This window comes from Aethina tumida, chromosome 4 (genome assembly GCF_024364675.1).
Source record: "Aethina tumida isolate Nest 87 chromosome 4, icAetTumi1.1, whole genome shotgun sequence".
Lineage (NCBI taxonomy): Eukaryota > Metazoa > Arthropoda > Insecta > Coleoptera > Nitidulidae > Aethina > Aethina tumida.
Window position 1 is genome coordinate 22,234,619 of NC_065438.1, and position 23,633 is coordinate 22,258,251.

Consider the following 23,633-nt stretch of genomic DNA (forward strand, 5'->3'; position numbering starts at 1 on the left):
CAAAAATATCTAATCAATTATTATACAAGATTTTTTTTCCTATTTAAATACATCCTAACTGTTAAGTTTGCGTAAAATACTTTTATATTATAGAATTGTCAGTGAAGTATTTTATATTTAAAAATGTCTACACACTATTTGTTACATAACATGTATGTAACATTTTCCCTCTTTATATGTACTTAAGGACGCAACTGAAAACTCAAGACTAATAAAAAATGGACAAAAACTTTTTATAAACTTTTATTGCTTATAAATATATTAAACAGTAAATGTATATAAAATTGTTCATCATATTTTAGAATATAAACAGCAGCAACCTGTTCCGAGATGCCTGATAATAAGCGTCAAATTAATTAGAGTCGATTATACATTTCGTAAAATAATAAATAAAACGCTGAGATTCAATTGTAAAATATAAACAACAAAAACAAAAATAAACATAGACCTATTTACAAGTTAAAAATTACTACGAACACAATAAATCATCTTGGAAACGGTTTTATTGCTTACTAGTTAATACATCAGTGTATATTAATCGAAAACGTTACTACTTTAATACATTTTGTACCATCGTCATTTGGTAAAAAACACCCTCATGTATCAAAAAGAGAAACCGCAGTGTAAAATTTTCGAAAAATGTGGAATGTGTATAATTGTTTAAAGCTACGGGATGTAGGGTTTTAGTCGATCAGCAATTCAAAATGAACCGAACCTATTCTGTCTTGTCGGTTGTACTTGATATTCTTGGCCCAGGCTCTGCATTCCACGTTAATTACGATTCCGGCTGGAAAAATAACAACCATTAACATGGCTTGCTTTGTGTAATAGGTTTAATGGCACTTACAAACTGGCCTGTCGAACTTGATGGCCACCAGCGGGCTGAGATACCCCTCGGAGTTCAAATAGGGGAAATAGTAGCCGGGGAATCCCTGGACCTGCTTCGGATAATAAGTGGTGGGTCCCAAATACTCCTTATCGGCCGGATTCTCACCCTCGCACGACACCCAAATATTTTGCCTCTGTAACAAAAGCAAGATAGAAAACAAAATTTAATCGGTCGGGGTCAACGAATTACGTCTCTGGTGTTGTTCAGCGAGCGTATGTGGCTCTTGAGCGATTCGGGCATCTCCTGGGGTAGGTTGTACGGATCATCGTAGTATTCGGGCGTCCAGCCGTAGATTTTGTTCAGTTTCAGGAAGATGCAGGGCTGGTTCTTGTGATAGGAGTAGAACTGGTCGCGGTTGCAGTCGCCCCAGTCCCTCACGTCCACCTCGCACACCTCCCCTTGCTGCGGATAGTCGGATTGGGAGCACGTTTTGATTTGTCCGTTGCCCTTGGCTATCTTACTGGGCACGTAGTACTCTGAAACCGAAACAAGTTTAAAGTTGGTTCCTAAAGGGTAACGGAGCAACGCGTACTGTCCAAGAAGTTGTTGAGATTGTCCACCCATTTCATGAAGTTGTCCTTGTTGGAGCCCTGGAACCAGATCAGGGTGCTCTCCTCGTTGCTCGTGGGCATCGGTCTGAATCCCAAGCCCGGATTCGTTCCGATTATTGACCTGTCCAGCTGCCACTTCGGTATTCTGGGGTCCAGGGTTTGGAAGAAGACCCACATGCATATGGCCACGAGGGCCGCCAGCATGCCATAGAAAATCAGGTAGAAGAGGCCGATTTTTGCTGTGGGCATAATACTCAATTTAGCCAATTATGATTGATCTGGCAACGTTGAATGATACAGGTATTTAAGTGGGGACTAATGTTAATGATGATAATTCTTACTAATTGAATATTTGAAGATAACAATACATATAGAAATCTACTATATTTATACTTATATTATAATATTACTCATTCATAATGTAGGAAAATAGTTATAAATATAGATAAATTTACAATATTAAAACCATTTATAAGAAGTTCGTAGTCCTAAAATCTAAATTAACAAGAAAAGAGAAACTTGGGAATTTAAAAGAAGAATTTAATAAAGAAGATTTCAAGATATTGAGATTATGTTTAAAGAGTATTATAAAAAATGAAATAATTTAAATTCAAATTAATAATTAAAATATATAATTATGTATAAGCTCTTTTATTGTAATAAAATATAAAAAATAAAAAATAATACATAACATATATTTTTAAAATTTAAATAATTCTAATTTTTCTTTGTTTATGCTAAATTCATGCTTCTCACGTTTCTAACAAAGTGCAAACTCAATATTGTCTGTAAATTAATTTAAATAATTTTTACAATCGTTGAACTTACCAAAAATTGGATCAAAATTTTCATGACAAGAGAAATGTGTTACCAATATTAACCACCGGGGGCGCCACCAATTTTTAAACAACAATTGAACTTTCTTTGTTTATTATAAATTCATAATTCCCACGTTTCAAACATAACATTGTTTGTAAATTTTATTTAATATTAGTTGTATTTAAATTGATTGATTTGAATGAATATTTTGTGTCAAAACACTTGCCACAGTTTTTTGCCAAAAGGGGCGCCACCGAGGTTTAACTACAATTAAGTTTTTACATTTATTAACTATAAAATATTCCTCACTAGTTTCAAAATTGTGAAAGGCACGAGGCTAAATTACGATTTTGAGTCGTGCTAATTAACAAAGAAAATACTGAATAAAAGTGCAATGTTGGTGACACTTTGAATACTCAGGGGTGCCACACACAAAACAAAAAAATGCAAATTATTTTTATCCTTTAGATGAGTACAACCAAAAACAAATTTTAAAGCAACAACAATTCGTCGGTTATAACATTGTAAACCAATTTATAACCCCCATTTGACGACACCGAAACTCTAATTAAAAAGCAGTGGCGGCTACTCAAATGAGGCAAGTGGGGCAGTGTCTAACCTATGAAGATGATTTTATTGACAACATTAATATTAAAAAAATATTCTTAAAATAGATTATAAAGTAACATTTAAATAACAATAGAAAGGTAATATGTTGTAAAACCCACAATTAAACAAGCAATAACTGTTTTATATTAAATTCCAATAAATATTTTGTGCTCAAGTTCTCCAGAGGCACTATCAAATGTGCTTCTCCGTGCAAATTCGTATGCAAGTGAATCTTGAATATTTCTATTCGGTTTCAACATTCACGCATGCGCTTTAAGGACGGGCTATTGTTTCAGTGGTAGAGGAGCTGAGGCGTGCCTCTAGCCAATAAGATAACTCCAAATATAAACACAAACGAAGTTGCTGAACATTATATATTATCCAATAATAACAGGAAGGTATTTGACACAAGAAATGCCCCTGACGTGATGGATTTTTTATTAAATAAATGTATATTTCCAGATTAAATAACTGTGACAAAATGTTTGTTGTTAAAGAATTAAACCGCCTAATTCCTAATTTGAATACTTTAACAAATACAGGACAGAAAGATGCAGATTTACTATATTTTGGTATGATAAATCTGATTGGCTAACAGGAAGTACTGTAATGAATAAATTTTGTTGGCTATGTCTTTTATTTTTAAAGGATAATGAAGATATTCAGTAGAAAAAGGATTTTTGTGATTTGGTCCTCAAATCATTTACATGACAAACGCATATAAAGCAAATAAAATATTATTTTTTTATATATTTTATATGCCAGATTCAAACCTCGCGAGTCGCCACTGATAAAAATATAAAATTTGGTTAAAAACGGCCCGTTATGTATATTTGAAAGGGGTGTAAAGTTTCGTGACTACTTTTAAAACCGGTTTGTCCGTCTGCATGTGTATATTTTTAGATATTGATTTTTAGGGGTTGAATTTCCACTTATTAAACTGCACTTACAGTTACACAGTTTTGTTACTTGTTCCCCTTCAAAAACATGTTTACAAACTCTTATTACTATGCAAGATAAAAACAATCATTAATATTTTGCGCACTTATTTTTTTATTTATTAGGATGTTGCGAACATTAAATTTATTTATTAACAAAGTACTGATTAACTGAGGGCTTTAAAAAGTGACTCAGTCGTTATTTATTATTACACCACGCCCGTTTGTTTTGATTGGTACCAGTACCACAATTCTCACAATTCAACACTGAGAACAACAACCGTTAAATCGAAGTGGTAAATAAACAATTGTAAATAAATATAACACGAAAAATTATTAATGTTTTACAGTTAACATAAACAAACCCCAACTCTCCGGCGTCCTGTTTAAAATCGTCCCTTTCTCTTTATTATACAGTAGCTGCTTGTAATAGTCCTTTCCCTTAGGATAAGGGTTCTCCAGTTGCATCGTGTCCGCCGTCATTTTATTGAGAATTTATTTACGAAATTTACACCAAACATTCACACACACACATATATACAGACACGAAGAACGTGAAACCACGCTACCACTACGAGGATACGTTGCACTTTACAGGTAGGTGAGGCTCTTGGTCAACACTCTGCGACGTTGTCGATGTGTACGGTGACTCACGTTGATTCGGAAGATTTGCCCGCCCGGACAGTTCGAATTTTGTGAACGCACGTAGGTCGGGCATTGATTGGTTGCTGGAGTTTTTGGTCTAAATTCTTATTGGTTGGTTTTTCGGGGTGGGGTTTTGATTGGTTGGTCTACAGAGCGTGGTCAGTTGGATTTTTTAAACTTGATTGAATTAAAATGATCAATTTTGAAGTGAATCATTTATTATTAATTGGTTTTATCATTAATTTTTAATTGGTTTTATGAATTACTTATCTTAATCAATATTCTCTTACTATTCAATCTTACTCAAATATATTATTAAGATTCTAGCATGATAAATTTTATAACAAATTAAATTGAAATAATGAGTATTATACATAATATAAAACAAAATTTATAATCTAAGATATAAAAATCCATGCCAGAGGAGAATTATTATAAGAAATTATGTAAATTAAAAATAAATTAATGTTTAAATAAATTATACAAAAACTAAACTAGGTAAAGTTGCAGAATCGGTCACTCTAAGGAACATTATCTAGCGCATGCGTCGTGAGGCGCTGATTTCGCGCTTCTTGAACATTTTGAAGTGCAGTGTTGTCGGTTTGCAACGGTCAAAATATTCGAATCATTTTTTATGGTTGAATTATTGTTGTGTTGTTGTGTATGTATTATACTTTTTATTTTTTTGGTAAGTATAGTATTTCTTCTAATTTGATGATTATTGTTCGTTATTAAAATATTATACTTTACAGATTATATTCTCATGGCGTTTTTAAAAACAATATATTATTCCTATTCTTCTGCTAATTACTTTCTTAATTTATTTGTATGCTCATTTAATATATTTTACTTTATAGATCTTTCTCATTTTTAAAATATTTTACTTTTATTCCTTTAGTAAGATTATTTTTAATTTGTTAGCAGTCATATTTTAAGTTATCTTACTTTATAGATTATTTGTGTGCTGCATTTATTATTTTTTTTGTACAATCTTAATATAGGACCATGACTGTTCCTCGGAAGATCTGTTTCCATCGTACCTTCACGAATTCATATGGAGAAATAAATTTAAAAATCATAATATGTTTATGAGCATTTTAAATTGTATCAGGAAGCAATATCCAGTGGAATAGATTTTTTTGTTTTAATTGATTTTGTTTTTTATTATAAAATACATAAATATATCTTTTTTGTTAATTTTATATTAATGTTGTAAATTTACCTAATTATTTAATAAAGAACTTTTAATTAGATAGTTAAACTATCAAAGAAATATAGAGTAAATAAAAAATGAATATACTAATTATAAAGTGATTTGCCGAATTTTATCTCTTTTCGAATTCAACCACATAAATAATATAAGTCATACATGAAAAACATAATAAATTACATATATATTTTTCTAAAAATCATTTCTCTACATATTTCGTTAAAAATGAAATCTGGCAACTATGCTGTCTAAAATCTCCGAAACAGACGATTTCAAATCCAGTTGACGCATGCGCTACAAATATTCCTTAGAGTGACCGATTCTGCAACTTTACCTAAAAGTGTAAACAGAAAATAAATATTAATTACTAAGGTGTTACATTATCGAAATACAATAAACAAATTAATTAATTAAAAATTGGATTAAGGTAAAAAAATGTCTTAAGATATTTCAAAAACTTTAATAAATCTTATATTAAAGTAAAGTAAGTAAAAAACAACTATATACTTTTAATAATATTATTAAAAGTGTAAACTGAAAATAAATATTAATTATTAAGGTGTCACATTATTGAAATACATAAAATAAACATATTAATTAATATTAATTATTTAAAAACTGGACTGAGGCAAAAAATGTCTTAAGATATTTCAAAAACTTTAATAAATCAAATATTAAAGTAAAGTAAGTAAAGAAAAGTAAATATTAAAGTAATGTTAGTAAAAACAATTTTATACTTTTAATAATATGGTTAAAAGTGTAAATTTTAAATAAATATTAATTATTAAGGTGTTACATTATAAAAATACATATACATATAAAAATACATATTAATTAATAATAATTATTTAAAAATTGGACTAAGGCAAAAAAATGTCGTAAGATATTTCAAAAAACTGTAATAAATCATATATTAAAGTAAAGTAAGCAAAAAACAACTTTACACTTTTAAAATATGATTAAAAATGTAAACTGAAATTAAATATTAATTACAAAGGGTTACATTATAGAAATAAACATATTAATTAAAAATAATTATTTAAAAATTGTACTATGGCAAAAAAAGTCTTAAGAAACTTTAAAAATCATATATTAAAATAAAGTAAGTAAAAAACAACTTAATACTTTTAATAATATGGTTAAAAGTGTAAACTGAAAATAAATACTAATTACTAAGATGTCATATTATTGAAATACATAAAATAAACATATTAATTAATATTAATTATTTAAAAACTAGACTAAGGCAAAAAAATGTCTTAAGATTTTTCAAAAACTTTAATAACTGAAAATAAATAATAATTACTAAGGGTTGCATTATAGAAATAAACATATTAATTAAAAATAATTATTTAAAAATTGTTCTATGACAAAAAAAGTCTTAAGATATTTCAAAAAAACTTTAACAAATCATACATTAAAGTATGTAAAAATAACTTTATACTTTTAATAATATGATTAAAAGTGTAAATTGAAAATAAATATTTATTATTAAGGTGTGACATTTGAAAAACATATCATAAACATATCAACTAATTAAAAATATTTTGTTTAACAGGATTAAGGCAAAAAAATGTCTTAAGATGGTTAAAAAACTTAAACATGCTATTGTAAAATTGGTTGCCTACATTAGTGACATAGTACATGCCTCCATCTATTAATAAAAAGCCCAGAGATCTACAATTTTTGTTAACCGCAGAAAGGAATTTTCGCACAGACTTAACTAATCCGAACGGTTTCCTCAATTCGTCACTAAAAATGTAATTGCGGCACATGTGGGATTATTCACGGTCGTAAACTAGGTAATTTAAATGGGGAACGTGTGCGTCACTCAATTACAATTTTGTCGGTTTAGTCAATCTCCTCAAGCTTCGCTTCAATTAAGCGTCTCCGTTTCACTTACACAACCACTAATTCAATACTTTTTTTTTGGCTGCCTAACTTTATTTGACTGATGAAATTATGAATCTGTATTTTCGTCTACTTACACCAACTGGATCCGGTTCTGCCGAAGAACTGCTTGGTCTCCGGATCGTAGAGGAACTTGAGGAACTTCTCCTTCGCGCTCTTCTTCGCCTCGTCCGCCTGATTGTAGTACTCCTTCTGGTAATTGAGCAGCTCCTCCTGCTTACTGAGCTGCCTGGACGGCCGTTTTTTCGCGTTGTTGCTCGTCGGCATCGTGCGCACTACTTCCAGATGCACAAGGAACTGGCTGCCAACTAAAAGTGTCTCCTTGTCTTGAAGACGTCGGTTTTGGCGAGGGCGCCGACACAAACTGGTGCGGGGCAGTAAGATTTTCGTTCGGAAGAGCGGAGCGTAGGAGGGACCGGAAATGAGCGATTTGTACGACGAATAATACACATCCTAGTCAGTGGTACTCAATAAAGGCCCTATTGTCGCACAGCGAGTCGAACGCATGTGCGTTTTTTATGGCTAATAATAGTTTAACGTCTGGAAAGGTACCGATAACTTCATAAATCAGTAAACAAATCGATTGACGAACATTTTATTGGTACCGGGAACACGTGTCCCACGGTACTGTCATAAATTTTAAGTTATGTTAGCAGAAACACTTAATGCCAACAAATTATTCACTTCAATTAAACCTTTGATTAAGTACTCATTGTTGTTCCCCTATTTTCTGGAACGTTATCGGTTTTCCGACTAAACAATAGGATCGAAGTACGTAATAAGTTTTCTGTGACGCTCTTTCCTTCATAATTCCAAAATAATTTTCCATCTCGGAAAACAGTTTCAGCAAAGACCACATCAAAACATGTTCATTCGGAAGATCTTCGTCTTGATCATACTCTTGTGTTTTGTAGCCATGTCGCTACAAAGAAAACTCAAAGAATTCATGCAGAATCCCCCGAGAAATATTGTGCAAGTTCGTTGCCAGGATGGGTACATTTATGTAAATCATATTTGTGTACCCAAAGCTTAAAAGTCTTCACAAACAAGTGAGTCTGTATAATAATACTATAAATATGTTTTTATTTATTTATATTTTATTTTTAGATGCATCCACTACATAAATAAGAACAATAACTAACAATTGTTGTTGATGGATCAGATGAGTATTGTTCTCAGTTTCCTTTTACAGTTATATCTGTAAAAAACAACAATTAATTTACAATATGGTTTGGAGCATTGTTTGATAACAACTTAATTGTTTTATGGTCAATATGATTGTTATAATAAAATTTTCAACATAAAATCTTGTCTTGTTTGAATTATTTAATATTAATTTGATTTCTAGTACCACTTGGTAAGAACTGACAGATGCACTTTTGTATTGTAAAAGATTTATCCCTTATAAACCTGTACACAATTTTCACCAGCAACTTACTGGAATTTAATAAAGGAACACTCACTATATTCATATTTATGTAGCCTCGATTGCATTGAGGATCATTGTCTAAGCAAGAAAACAACCTCAAATACATCTTCAGCAACATTTTAAGTGTTAATTCCTTAAGAAGGTAAATATATAGATAAGAATCTTTATCTTATGCACCACACAATAGTAAATTAGATAGCCAGGCATTGATAAACAAAAAAATAAAATATGTACTCATAAGTTTTCCAATAGTTGGAAGACAATTACCCACAACTTTAACGTAACCATCTTCACATATCACATCTACTTTAGCTCCTTTTTGTGCGCCAGGATGAAGGACAAGAGCAGCAGAAATTAAAGGAACTTTGCCATTTTAAGAAGTAATAATCAATTTGCCTTGTTGTCCTTTATAAGGAACGTTATCTAATCGCTGGTTGAGTGTTTATCGAAAATTTAATTAGGACCGAACATAAAAAAGTAATTTTGAAACAAGGTTATGTGGCCAATAAAAAATTGTCAGAATTATTAAATAGAATTTTGCACCTTTATCTTTAATTAAGTGCCCAAAAAATTGTGTGTATAATAATACTATAAATATGTTTTTTATTTATTTATTTTTTTATTTTTAGACGTATCCACTCCATAAATAGGTACATTAACTAATAATTATTATTGATGGGTCAAATGTGGGTTGTTCTCAGTTTCCCTTAACAGTTATATCTGTAAAGAATAGCAATTAATTTACAATACGGTTTGGAGCATTGCTTGATAACTACTTAATTGTATTGTGGTCAATAAGATTCTGTTATAATAAAATTTTCAACATAAAATTTTATCTTGTTTGAATCATTTAATATTAATTTGATTTTTGGTACCAATTGGTAAGAACTGACACTTGTTCTTTTGTATTCTAAATGATTTATCCATTAAAAACCTCTACACAATGTTTACCAGCAACTTACTGAAATTTAATAAAGAAACACACCTCTATTCACACTTATGTAACCTCGACTATAATGAGTATCATTGTCTAAGCAAGAAAACAACCTCAAATACATCTTCAGCAACATTTTAAGTGTTCATTCCTTAAGAAGGTAAATATATAGATAAGAATCTTTATCTTATGCACCACACAATTGTAATTTAGATAGTCAGTCATTGATAAATAATTAAAAAAAATAAAATACGTACTCAGAAGTTTTCCAATAGTTGGAAGACAATCACCCTCAACTTTAACGTAACCATCTTCACATATCACATCTACTTTAGCCCCTTTTTGTGCAGCAAAAATCGCCAGGATGAAGGACAAGAGAAGCAGAAATTGAAGGAACTTTGCCATTTTAAGAAGTAATAATCAATTTGCCTTATCGTCATTTATAAGGAACGTTATCTATTCGCTGGTTGAGTGTTTTATCGAAAATTTAATTAGAACCGGATATAAAAAAGTAATTTTGAAACAAAATTGTATCCAATAAAAGATTGTCAGAATAATTCAATTGAATTGGCACCTTTATCTTTAATTAAGTGCCCAAACAATTGAGTGTGTATAATAATACCAAGAATATGATTTTTATTTATTTATATTTTTATTTTTAGATGCATCCACTACATAAATAGGTACAATAACTAATAATTATTGCTGATGGGTCAAATGTGGGTTGTGCTCAGTTTCCCATTGCAGTTTTATCTGTAAAAAACAACAATTAATTTACAATATGGTTTGGAGAATTGTTTGATAACAACTTATTTGTTTTATGATTTTGTTATAATAAAATCATCATCATAAAACATTGTCTTGTTTGAATGACCCAATATTAGTTGGATTTCTATCTCTAATTGGTAACAATTATATTAGACAACAATATTGACGTGTAAGTAATATGGTTGAAGGTTTTGGAGGGATAAATATCCCACAAAAATCCTCACTCACAATGTCCAACAGCAACTTACTGTAATTTAATAAAGGAACACACACTCTGTTCACTTTTATATAGCCTCGATTACATTGAGGATCAAACAGGTCCAAATAGACACAGACACTAATAGTCAAAGCAAGAAAACTTATTAAAAGCAACCTCAAATACATCTTCAGCAACATTTTATGTGCTAATGCTAAATATGTAGATAAGAATCTTTATCTTGTACACCACACAATTGTAAATTAAACTGCAACACAATGATAAACAACTGAAGAAACTCAAATACGTACTCAGAAGGTCATAAACAATTGGGACACAAACTCCCTCAACTTCGATGTATCCTTCTTCACATGATACATCAATAATACTGTCTACCACAACACCATTTTGTGTTGCGAAAATCGCCAGGATGAAGGACAAGAACAGCAGGAATTGGAGGAGGTTTGCCATTTTAATAAATGATAATCAATTTGCGATGTTGTTATTTATAAGGAACGTTATCTGGGTGTAATTCAGTTAAAATAATGGTTTTTATTGGCTTTGATCTTAATTAGATGGGAGTTTTATCGGTAATTTAAGTAGGAACGAACATGAAAAATGATTTTAATACAAGATCCAAAGAAAAAATCAATAGAATTTTGATTAAATAGTTTATCGTTTTGGTATTTATGACTCACTACTAGTAACTTATTTGAGTTTGTATAATAATAGATAACATTGTGCATCATGGAAGTATGTCTTGAAGAAAGGTTTTAAGGAATCTTTGTATTAAACTTCTTAAATGTAAGAGTTATTTATCGAGAATTATGCAGGAAAATGAAAAAATGATTTTGATACAAAATTTTTTGTCCAATGAAATATTCACGGAATAATTCAATAGAGTTTTGATTAAATTGTTTATTGCATTATTATTTATGACTCACTAATATAGTAATTTATTTGAGCCTGTAGATAACATTGTGCATCTAGAAAATACGTGCTCAAAAAATGTTTTAAAAAAATCTTTAAATTAAACTTATTTTTATAATAGAATGTCAATTATAATCAAACTATAAGGTCAGCTTAGATATGGTATATTTAGATTTTTTAACTATAAACACTACGAAAAACTTTAGCAAGATAAATTAAACATGTCTTTCACAAAAATAATGTTTCTTTACCTGGATTCAGTGACAGTTGGAACACAAATGGTTCCTACTTTTATGTACCCCTTCTGACAGGGTGCCTTTATTAACGTCCTGCCAGTTTTCCTAAATGGAACGATTTTCCCAGCGTTTCCTCCAACGTTGGCGGAAACTATTGCAAAAATCACCAAGAACAGTATGAAAAATAAAGTTCTCATTTTGTGGCACGGCGTCGAAACTTACAGAAATGTTAATTTTATATAGTTCATCTTATCTTATCTATAATAAATAAAAATTTCGTTGGGCAGACAATCAAAACAATTTATTTTAACATCTTTATTTATTAATTACACTAAATACACATTAAAAATAACACTAGACAAATGTTTGGCGGCTTAATCTGAAACAACAACAAAGATAATTAGTTAATTAATTAACCCAACAATCAACAACTTACGTCGGAATGTTAGACGATTGGTACGCAAACGTCTCCAACTTTGACAAACCCATCTTGACAAGGCACGTTGATGATGCTCTTAATAACAAAGGGATCAATTGGCTTTTTCACCTCCTTCTCCTTTTTGTCGACGGGAATGCCAAAAACGCAAACGATGAATGCCGCAAGCACGAAAAGTACCAGCAATTTTTTCAACATTGTTACTTGAATGTGTGTGTCAAACTACGAATAATTAAAAATGATTTTATTATAAATGTGATTTATCTTATCTGAAAGACTCTTATTGTTTTGCAGACTTAATTGATATTGCCCTCGAATTGATAAAAATGTAGATTGTATAATTTTTATGGAAATGATAATAAGACAATCAGATTTTATTACACCGAAAGATAATAATTAAAAACGAAGTTTTGCGTAGACGAAATTAATTCAAACAATAAGGCAATTGTGGCACAGTTTTCGAGCCTACTCAAGGTGAATTTATTTTATAATGCACTTAGTCCCTCGAAAATATGTCCGCAATTACCTCAAAACCGGCGGTCCCCAAACAAAGCGTTCCGCCGTCCAGCAACCCAACGAGTCACAATTAATGACGTCACATTTTAGTAGTCGTGAAGAAATAACTGCCAGCAATTCCTTTAAACGACCGGTAGATTATTGTTTGTACACGCACGGCGGTTGGGCTACTGATGGGCAGATGGCGCCCGCACGACGTCCGATAAAAATTGGGCCACGGTGCCGCATCGCCGGACGACCCGGATCGAAATCACGTCGTCCGGTGCGCCGACGCCGACGCGTTCCCGCAGGAACCCGTCGCCGCACACAGTTCCTGTCTCTCTGTCGAGTCCCTCGCGCTTGAAAGGGGTTGGTCCGTTCAACGTCGAACCTTGTACCAGAGCACAGCCGGACGCAACGTCAGGATCAGTTTAATTGCGGGGATTCACCGGTAAGAGATGTCGGACAAGAAGGGCGAGTTTTACACCAGGCCGCCGAAGCTGGGCAAATGGGAGGGATTCAGGAAGTTCCTGTGGAACTCGGAGACCGGCCAGTTGATGGGCAGGACTGGGTCCAGCTGGGGTGAGTTATTAAACACGTTTTTACTCATATTTTGTCCTATCCACCCCCGTGAATCCTGCGGGAATTGGTTAATTTAATTCGGTCATTAATGTGCGACAACCTTTGGCATTTGGGGCTGCACCAATCGATAACTCGGGTCGCCCTCCATCTCTTAATTAGGCGACCCCACAAATTTTTTGCTCAGATGAGTCTGGATGAGGGGAAAAATGCATTTTTTGGCGTGGTAAAAGTGTCATGGCGCCGTTTTTGTCCTTCCGCCACAGCGGTTGACGCCCGTCACATTCCATCACCAAACCTCCCTGAAACGCTCCTTTCCTTTGTTACGACTCCCCGACTCGAAGACGCCTCCAAAAATTCCTTTTCAAACCCCCCATGGACGCCCCCGAAGAAAAAACCAGGTTGTTACATAACAGCCGACAAAAGAAATCAATCAAATGCGACCGATGACACTTTCGTCCTTTCCGCAAATCGATAAGGGTTAATGAGGGTGTTAATTGTTGATTTCGGAAATGTGTGCGAATAACTACTATCGATTTTCGAACGGTTTTATTGTGCCATCGGTGTGCACCATTCTATCGATTTTCGTGAGCGTTAAATAAGGGATGGTGGTGATAAATGGGGAAGTTTTAAACTTTAATGTGACATAATTGAGTTTTATTATGCAACGCTTCGTTTCTTTGTCTTATGTTTAAATAACCTTAAGAGGGACTTATCATTTTAACTTGATTAATTAATAGTTTGGTTTTATTTGTTTATTGTTGTTGCTTTATCGTCGTTTGTTTTGGAAATAATACTTAAAATAGACAATTATTAATAATATTCACAATATTTTACACAAAGTAAATGATCAATCATGTTTTCTTCAAGTTTCTAGTTACAAATCAATAATATTAATATTTTAACAGAAGTAATAGAAATAATTTAAATCGGATTAATAAATAGAAGGACAAATAAACAAATTTAATTATGTATTTTCTCTATCTTCCTTTGAAATGTGAAAATATAAGTTAAATTTTAATTAAACCATTAACCATAATTAAATTACAATCATATTTTATGGTACCAAAAGTTAATAACCATTTCTTGACAAAAATTTGATGGCATAAATTGTTTTGGACATTAATTAATATGAATTTTTATCAAATAATGTTATAAAATAATATTGTTTATTACACAACAAAAAATATAATTTATTACTTGAATAAAATTAAAAATATAATAATTTTAATGCATTTTTAAGTAAAAAATAAAATGTAATTTTAAAATTTGATTTATTTCTTATATATTTTTTATATAATAATTATAGTTACATAATAAATTTAAGAATACACATTGTATTTAATAAAACATGAATTAATAAAACACTGATATTTTTATTGATGATTACTTTTTATATTTATTAAAATAGTTCTTATTTTATGAAATTATCACAGAATAAATAATTTCTAATAATTGTTATCACATATAACTCATACTTAGTAATGTTATGTGTTTATTTATGTACTTTTAGATTAATTAATATTAATAAAATATTTATTTTTAGACATTTTAATGCAAAGAAGTATGTAATTACTGCACATACTACATGAATTGAGGTTACATTTAAATTAATGTTTTTGAAAACTCTTTGTGAAGAAAATATATATTTTATAGGTTTAACAAGTTCGTAATTCTTTTAATGTTTTAATCGACTCTCATCTCAGACAGTCTTCAATCTCGCTCACATTAAGCCCAATCAATTAATGTGACGTTGATGGAATCGTTCGACAAAATCGCTGCCAATTAATTTTAATAAAATTGTACTGTCAATTTCCACCGAATGGACGTTTAATTGACGCGTGCTCCTCACACGACACACTCACACACACATTCCCGGTTGATGTGAAAAATCGACTGCAGAGAAGAGACGACTGAAAAAATAAAAATCTGAGTTGAATCTCGACTAGGAAATATTAATAGGTACATGCAAGAAAACTCCACGATAAAAAAAAAGAAGGCAGGAGAATGATGAAATCCACTCGCGCTCCTTTTGCCAGCACGTTCGGCGTCGGTTATTGATCGTCCTTTTCGACGCTCGCCTTTCCCTCAGTTCTCCATCTCTGTTACGTGCCGTCGTTATTTTGTGCCGTTCAACTGACCCACTTTAGATGTTGTCTGATAGTTTTGATCCGTTCGATTACCGATCGTTGTTATTTACGACTGGTTTTTGTTTCTGGCGATAAAAAAGTAATTTGTTAGGTTCAGTTTCGTCCAAAATTGTCATTGAGTTTAAATTTATAGTATGGACAAATAGAAAAAATTGAGACAAAGCTATTGAATATATCCACCAGTATTAGTTTTTTAAACTAATAACTCCACTATGATTTATGGAGGAAAGGCTTTATGTTGAATATATTGATCAATATCAGTTTTTTAAATTAATAACTCCACTATGATCTAGACAGTCATTGATTCCCCCTTGGTATTGATCTAATTTCAACACTGATGTACCTCTTTATATGCCGCCTCTATTTGACGCTGAAGGTCCTTCAAAGTTTATAGGGGAAGGGCTTCAAGTTGGCGTTTCCTACCTGTGAAGTTCTTCATGGGCTCACATATAATTGTGGATTTTGCCTTTATCTATAATGCCTTCTGACGTGTAACCACTCATCATATTGGACTAAACAAAAAGTGGATTCATCCTATGTCATCTCTATTTGACGTTGAAGGTCCTTCAAAGTCTATGGAGAAAGAGCTGCGTATTGGAGTTTCTATCTAAGAGGTTCTCCACGTGTTCAATCGATAATTGGTCTGAACATCTTGAAGACCTTGACAATATATTTACATTGGAATGTTGGAAGCACTCCAAAGTAACCTTCGCAATATTAGGTGGGGCATTTCCTGTTATAAAATTACATTTTGAAGGTTAAAAAGGTAAAGCTGAAAGTGACACGCCAAGCCATATCTCTAGCTCTTTGATGTGGATTTCGCCTTTATCTATGATGCCTTCTGACACGTAACCAATCATCATGTTAGGCCAAACAAAAACTAGATTCATTCTATGCCACTTTTATTTGACGTTGAAGGTTCTTCAAAGTGTATGAAGACTGCCTGTTGGAGTTTCTTACCTATGAGGTGTTCAATAGGTGATTGGTCTGAATATCTTGAAGGCCTTGATAACAAATTTATATTGAAATGTTAGAAACACTCCAAAGTAGATTTTAAAGGTTCTCAAGGTAAAGTTGAAAGTGGCAGTCCTAAGTATAACTCTAACTCTTTGATGTGGAAATATATCCACAAAAAATTGTGGATTTTGCCTTTATCTGCGATGCCTACTGACACGTAACCATTCATCATGTTAGGCTAAACAAAAGCTATGCAATTCTATGTCACCTCTATTTGATGTTGAAGGTCTTTTAAAGTGTATGGAGGAAAGGTTGCACGTTGGAGTTTCCTACCTATAAGGTCCTTCACGTGTTCAATCGGTGATTGGTCTAAATGTCTTGAAGACCTTGGAATGGAAATACTCCAAAGTAACCCTCGCAATATTAGGTGGGGCATTTCCTATTATGCTATCTAAAGCTATCATTCACTACACCACAAATTGGGGACGGTAAGAGTCCATAAGTTGTATTCATGGTAAAAAGCCTTCCTTCTTTTCTAAACGTCAGGTTAACAATTGCTTCCTCTTTAGCCACCCACAAGTGGTTCATGACTTTCAAATCATATTCTCCAATATTTCCAGGCAGTACTAGGTAGGCCAATAATTATAGGAAAAGAGAAATAGATCGAAACTCATGGACAAATAACCTTCAAACTTCTTCATATGGATAAGTATACCCACCAAATATTCTTCAAATTGGACCACTGGGTCTAAGGGTTCTGTTTTCTATGTCACTGACTATAGAGGATGATTCAGCTAACCTATTCAATAGAAGTCTATAAAAATCGGAAAAATGGAATGATTTGAAATTTTTATAGCAATTATAATTTTATTTGAACTACTTTTCTAATTTATTTTAAACAAAATTTCATTTCCGATTTCGCCGGAAATGATATAAACTTTGTTATTTTCAGTAGAACACAGTTATTAATTTATTTCCAACAATTTTGACAGATTAATGGTCTAACTAAAATGTCTGTAAACCCATTAATTTTGATGCTGGGAAGTTTTTGACACACATACTAGCAAAGAAATACTATTATAATATATAAGTAGCCATTATTAGTACTATGAAATTTTATACAGTGTTCATTATTTAAGTTTAATTTTGTGCATCATAAATTATCAATAACTTTGTTATTTTCTATGGAACATCATGAATATTTTAGCATGAAATAAATATTAACCGAGGTTCCACCAAAAATATACATTTTTATATAGTTGTTTATTTTACTTCTAGAACTGTCAAAAATATAAAATAATAAAAAAATATTAAATTTATTACCAATATTATATAAGAAAACTGATTTATATAATTCCAGCAATTATTTACAAAAATATTTAACAATAATTATACTAAATAGAAGTTAAATATTAAATAAACATTAAACTTGAACCTAATCTAACCTAACTTACTTAATATAACCTAATCTAACCTAACCTAACCATATTCTAATATTTATATAAAACTTTTATAAAATTTACAAATTACCATTGTCAATCTCCATGATTATAATCACGTTTTTTTTTGTTGTTTCAGGTAAAATTCTGTTATTCTATTTAATTTTCTACGCGGCACTTATTGGTTTCTTCGCCGCCTTGCTGTCAATATTCTACCAAACGTTAGACGCGAAAAGACCAAAGTGGCAATTAGACAGTTCGTTAATTGGAAGTAATCCAGGTGAGCAATAAACTTAATCACAGAATTAGAACCAAGATTAGTTATTAAAGTTGAATTGTCGTAGGACTTGGATTTAGGCCTATGCCACCAGAGAGTAATGTTGAGAGCACGTTAATTTGGTATAAATCTAGCGATAAGGGCAATGTACAGTACTGGCAGAGGGAAATTGAGAAGTTCCTCACTAGTAAGTACCAAATATTAATAATAAACAGTTAGGATGTAACAAATCAACTTATAGTGTACAACAAGGACAATAACCCGCACGCGGGCAACTTGGAGTCCTGCAACTCCTTCCAACGTCCATCCGAAGGTAAAGTGTGCGACGTACCAATGGACCAGACCTGGAGCCCCTGCCTCAAGCAACAGGGATTCGGCTTCGAGTCCGACAAAGGTGGTCCGTGCATTTTCCTCAAGCTCAACAAGGTACTTATCCCGAACCCTTCAAATTAGAACCCGGTTCATTGCGTTTATTATAGATTTATGGCTGGGTGCCTGAATACTACAACTCGTCCACCCTGCCCGAAGGCGACGTGATGCCTCAATCACTGAAGGACGTCATCATTGAGACTGAAAAAGATCAGAAGGTGAGAGACGTTCAACGGCTCTGTTGATGATTATTAATATTTCTTCTCGATTCCAGCATAAAATGGTGTGGGTGACGTGCGAAGGCGAGAATCCCGCCGACAAAGAGAACATCGGCCCCGTACGATTCATTCCGGCCAGAGGTTTCCCATCTCAATATTTCCCGTTCAAGAACGAGGACGGCTACCTTAGTCCCGTGGTCGCGGTCTGGTTCGAGGCACCCCGACGTGAGTATAGGGTTTGCAGTATAGTTATCAGTGTTGCCAACAGAATGTTCTTTATTTCAAAATTACCAAATGGAAAGCTAAAAATTCCCTATTTTTTCTCTTTTAACTGTAAACGCACATATCTAGCTTAAGGAGCTTTCGCTTAATTGGTTCTTTGATGACAGTATACAATCTACCCAAAGTTTTGTATAATTTATCAAAGACAATGAAATTAATTTAAGTAATAATTTCCTTTTAACTTTTTCTTATGAGAATAATGTACCAACTTAAATCAAGTAATCTAAAAATATTTATTCAAAATTTAAATTACAATTTTATTCTAATGGTATTAACATTATTAGTACCTATTTTTATTAAGTGTTCTTTATTTAATCATATCCTGTAAACTACTTCTAAAAGCACATATATCATTTAAGGAGCTTCATCTGATTGTTTCTTGGATTTGGTAACAGTATACAACCTAACCTAAGATTTGTATATTTTATGAAAGGCAATGGAAATATTTTGCGAATGTACAAACTAAAATCAAGTAAACTAAAAATATTTATTAAAAGTTTAAATTACAATATTATTGTAATGATATTAACATTATAAGTAAATGTTTTTATTAGATGTTGTATGTTGTAATCAGCAGCATGTAAATTATTTCTAAAACCCATATATTCATTTAAAGAGTTTCACCTAATTGGTTCTTAGATTTGGCGACAGTATAACCTAATTCTTTAAAAGAGAGTTGGCATCACTGACCTAGATATGATGTGTGAATACCGGAGTTCTTGTCTTTCACAGGTGGCGTATTGATCAACATCGAGTGCAAAGCCTGGGCGAGAAACATCATCCACGACAGGGTCGAGCGCAGAGGGTCGGTCCACTTCGAACTGATGTTAGATTAAGGCGGAGGCATCGTTTCGACGTCGGCTCGGGGCTACTAACAACTGCCATCACACTAATAAAAATACAACAAAATACACAAATTACAACAACAACAACAAGGCCGTTGGGGCTCGAATTTCCAATTTGAAATAAAAACTAATCTAATTAAAATTAAAAAAATAACCAAAAAAAAAATAATAACATTAAATTAGCATTGTAAACGGAGGTGACGGTCTAGTTAGCATATTTGAAACTTAGTTGATACACGGAACCTTTTTAGCCGAGACCTCGGAACCTTTGTAGGGGTTTTGTTTTTCTTTTTTCTACATAGACGTACCGGATGGGAACGTTTCCGTTCCGGCGGGTGTCCCCCCTTCGTAGTAAAACGCATTTGATGGAATTTAACACAAAAACGAAAGACGTTCTTTATTTCCGTTGTCCGGTCTCTGTGAGGACATAGTGGTTCAGTCTGGATAGTTAGCTTTTAAGTGTTTTGTTTTACGATTACTTGGCCAACCTCTGTGTGGAGGTTACGGCGGACCTGCATTCGTCTTTGGGACGGGTGGACGTTCGTTTCAATTGTTAGGCTGATTTGTTGAGCGTTAACACAGTAATATGTGTAAATTATTTAAAAAAAAATGAAGAACTCCATACAGTCCGATGCAAAATACAATAAAAATATACTTGTTATTATTGTAAAGTATGAAAAAAAGTAAATAATAATGTATGTGTATCGCATACAAGAAGTATTTCGTGTTGTGATAGGAGCGAATGAGATAAATTATTTATTTATGAGTTGTGTACATAATATTTCGTTGTATATTAGATACTTTTTGCAAAAGTTACGGTTTTCATTTCCTTTTTTATAGGCAGTAACTCAGTTTTGAAGGCATAAAGTTAACTTAAATGTTAAGCACTGTTACCTATGCTAGTTCTACTCCAGAACGAAGATATTGCAAAAAAAAGATATTGTTATAAATAGTAATTACTTACATAAGTGTTAATTGTACTTTAGAGTCTAGATCTTATAGAAAATAATGATAATAATTATATTCAGATTTGTAAGATTAAAGAGTAAACAGATTAACATTCGATCTAATCCAAGCGTAGGACTGATTTGTTTTCGGGGTGCATTTTGCATATCACAACCTATCACCGGACATGTGGAGACCGTGTCCACAACATCACCAGCAAACCTTTGGCACAACGCACAACTCGACCCAAAAGACAAACAACCAACTCTCATCCAAACGTCCAGATGTGATCGAATCAACGAAACGTTAACAATGTCTAAACCACATCCACACATACACACTCAATTGAACATCTGGGGGACCATCAACTTTTACCATGTATATCATCATTTTCGACGTTGCGGTGATGTTGTGCGACTTTGTCTCGGACTTAAATTATAACTGGAGATGTTTACTTATTAGTTTTCGGTTGCTCAATGGATGCAAGCGTCGCCGCTTTACGATTATTCGCTATACATTTAATCTCGTATCAGCTATAATTTAAGTTGATGGACATATTGATCTCAAAACGATGCTGAATGAGGGAAACGGAGCGGTGCACCTTCACTCTTGACCGTTTCGTGGCAACCCGACGAAGATGTATGAAAAAAAAAATGTTTTTGTGGTGGTTGGGTGCGAAAGGGTGTCGCATATTTTCATCGCTAAATACGCATTGTTGTGCGCATCATCAGTATAAATAAAATTATTTACGTGGTTATGTTGTTTCGATGAGGAGAACATGTGCACTGACACGTGCACCTTTAAACAAATTCAATATGCTTTAATGTAATTTTTTTAAAAAATAAATATAAATATTAATAGTGGTTCTAACACAATAACGGTTTTATTTCAACCCCTTTATTTTATATATAAGTATTACTGTTATTATTATTTATAATATATTTACTATTTATTCAATTATTGAAAATTTCAAGATTTTTGGTTATTTCCAAAATTGCTATTAATTCTTAATTAGAACTTTTTTATAGAATATTTACATTGTTTTATTACTATTTATTAAAATAGAAACAATAATCAAGAAAATTAATTAATATATACCTAAATATATGAAGTAATTAAACAGTAAAACTAAATATAAATATGAAATAAATACAATACATTATAATTGTTGTTAATTTATTGTTTTTCCTGAAATATGGCCTTGAATGTTTAAAGGTTCAAAAAATATTTCATAAAGACAGTCTGCTTAATTAGGAGATACTTTTAATTATCTCTAATTTTCTTATTAATCAATATCTTGTTCATAAAATATTTATTTTAAAATATATAACATTAATATTTTTTGCTTTTGTAGTACTTCTATTTTATTCTATTAAAAAAATAATTCCATAGAAAATCCAAAATATGTTACCCTCTTTTATCAAAATTAAAATAATAATTGAAGAAATTAAGCATAATAAATATATAAAATGAATTAAATATTAATAAACAATAATTCTAATTCTAATTAATAATTAAATTAATCTGTTGAACAAACACCTTCTTCTTCTTAATTGATAATTAATTAATAGTTTGGCTCCTGAAATTGGCAGTTTGGATTCTAAAATTTTTAAAAATAATCAAAAGAAATAGTTTTATTGGGAGACATTTATAATTTTTTTATGTTTCCCACAATTTTCGTCTCCAATTTAGAAATATATTTCAAATCTGGTTTACAATTAATTCTAAAATGTTTATTTTAAAAAAATATATAATAATTAATATTAATTTAATTTGTGGCGACTACATTCTAAATTGATAATTAATTAATAATTAAGTTCTGGCACTGAAACTTTGGATTCTACAATTTTTAAAAATAATCAATAGAAATAGATTAATTGGGAGATACTTATTATTTCTTTATGATTTTCACAATTTTCGACTTCAATTCAGAAATATCTTTCAAATTTCGTTTACAATTAATTCTAAAATGTTTATTTAAAAAAAATGAACAATCATTAATATTAATTTACTATTGAACCATCCACCAGTAACTTTATAAAACAATTTAGAATAGAAAATTTATATTTTATTATTTTTATTTTATGTCTAACTGTTACTATTATTATTATTTACAGCTATTTTAATTATTGAAAATTTGATGAAATTTCGAAATTGCTATTAATTCTTATTTAGAACAGAATAATTACATTGTTTTACTATTATTTATCAAAATAGAAGCAATAATTAAGAAAATTAATTAATATGTAACTAAAAGTATGAAATAATTAAACAGTAAAATTTAATAAAAATATAAAATAAATATCGTACATCATAATTGTTGTTATTCATTCATAATTGTTATTGTTTACCCTGAAATATAGCCTTGAATGTTTAAAAGTTTCAATATTCCGTAGAAACAATCTGTCTAATTAGAAGATACCCTTATTTTAAAATATATAATTATTAATAATTTTTGCTTTTGTAGTACTTGCCATTCTATTAAACAAATAATTCAATAAAAAATTGGTCATAACCATAAATTTTGCTCACAAACATAAGTTCCGGTCATAACCATAAATTTCGGCCATAACCAT

General features: G+C 31.4%; 2 protein-coding genes and 2 long non-coding RNA genes across 6 annotated transcripts; 2 read left to right on the top strand and 2 right to left on the bottom strand.

The window, feature by feature from the left end:
• Positions 1 to 227: 227 nt before the first annotated feature.
• On the bottom strand, positions 228 to 7,947 carry LOC109602319 (sodium/potassium-transporting ATPase subunit beta-2). 2 transcript variants are annotated; one of them, XM_020018666.2, is made up of 5 exons: positions 7,650 to 7,947; positions 1,422 to 1,679; positions 1,079 to 1,365; positions 848 to 1,022; positions 228 to 787 (listed from the first exon to the last, which is right to left on the bottom strand). In XM_020018666.2, the coding sequence occupies exons 1-5, from the start codon at positions 7,837 to 7,839 to the stop codon at positions 684 to 686; spliced, it is 1,014 nt and encodes a 337-aa protein (XP_019874225.1). In that variant the 5' UTR covers positions 7,840 to 7,947; the 3' UTR covers positions 228 to 683. The 2 variants fall into 2 exon arrangements, with proteins under 2 accessions (XP_019874225.1, XP_019874226.1); XM_020018667.2 differs by lacking the exon at positions 7,650 to 7,947 and adding an exon at positions 4,172 to 4,452.
• Positions 7,948 to 8,221: 274 nt separating this feature from the next.
• On the top strand, positions 8,222 to 8,852 carry LOC126265447 (uncharacterized). Of its 2 annotated transcripts, XR_007547930.1 has the most exons (3): positions 8,265 to 8,343; positions 8,414 to 8,621; positions 8,680 to 8,852. It is a non-coding gene; the product is annotated as an uncharacterized LOC126265447 (long non-coding RNA). The 2 variants fall into 2 exon arrangements; XR_007547929.1 differs by having other exon boundaries at positions 8,222 to 8,621.
• Positions 8,853 to 9,598: 746 nt separating this feature from the next.
• LOC109602328 (uncharacterized) lies at positions 9,599 to 13,086 on the bottom strand. Its single transcript, XR_002191733.2, has 5 exons — positions 13,028 to 13,086; positions 12,502 to 12,723; positions 12,081 to 12,444; positions 10,193 to 10,688; positions 9,599 to 9,721 (listed from the first exon to the last, which is right to left on the bottom strand). It is a non-coding gene; the product is annotated as an uncharacterized LOC109602328 (long non-coding RNA).
• Positions 13,087 to 13,284: 198 nt separating this feature from the next.
• LOC109602339 (sodium/potassium-transporting ATPase subunit beta-2-like) lies at positions 13,285 to 21,935 on the top strand. Its single transcript, XM_049967039.1, has 7 exons — positions 13,285 to 13,578; positions 18,261 to 18,401; positions 18,466 to 18,585; positions 18,640 to 18,824; positions 18,878 to 18,985; positions 19,042 to 19,210; positions 20,000 to 21,935. Exons 1-7 carry the CDS (start codon positions 13,455 to 13,457, stop codon positions 20,101 to 20,103), a joined length of 951 nt encoding a protein of 316 aa, XP_049822996.1. The 5' UTR covers positions 13,285 to 13,454; the 3' UTR covers positions 20,104 to 21,935.
• Positions 21,936 to 23,633: the final 1,698 nt, after the last annotated feature.

Excerpts from the sequence above, each read along its gene's own strand:
- LOC109602339 (XM_049967039.1), top strand. The coding sequence starts at position 13,455 with ATGTCGGACAAGAAGGGCGAGTTTTACACCAGGCCGCCGAAGCTGGGC. Across the intron at positions 18,402-18,465 it reads GTTAATTGGAAGTAATCCAG|GACTTGGATTTAGGCCTATG; the intron begins GTGAGCAATAAA and ends GAATTGTCGTAG. Across the intron at positions 18,986-19,041 it reads AGACTGAAAAAGATCAGAAG|CATAAAATGGTGTGGGTGAC; the intron begins GTGAGAGACGTT and ends TCTCGATTCCAG.
- LOC109602319 (XM_020018666.2), bottom strand. The coding sequence starts at position 7,839 with ATGCCGACGAGCAACAACGCGAAAAAACGGCCGTCCAGGCAGCTCAGT. Across the intron at positions 1,680-7,649 it reads CAGAACCGGATCCAGTTGGT|CAAAAATCGGCCTCTTCTAC; the intron begins GTAAGTAGACGA and ends TTATGCCCACAG. Across the intron at positions 1,023-1,078 it reads CGCTGAACAACACCAGAGAC|AGGCAAAATATTTGGGTGTC; the intron begins GTAATTCGTTGA and ends CTTTTGTTACAG.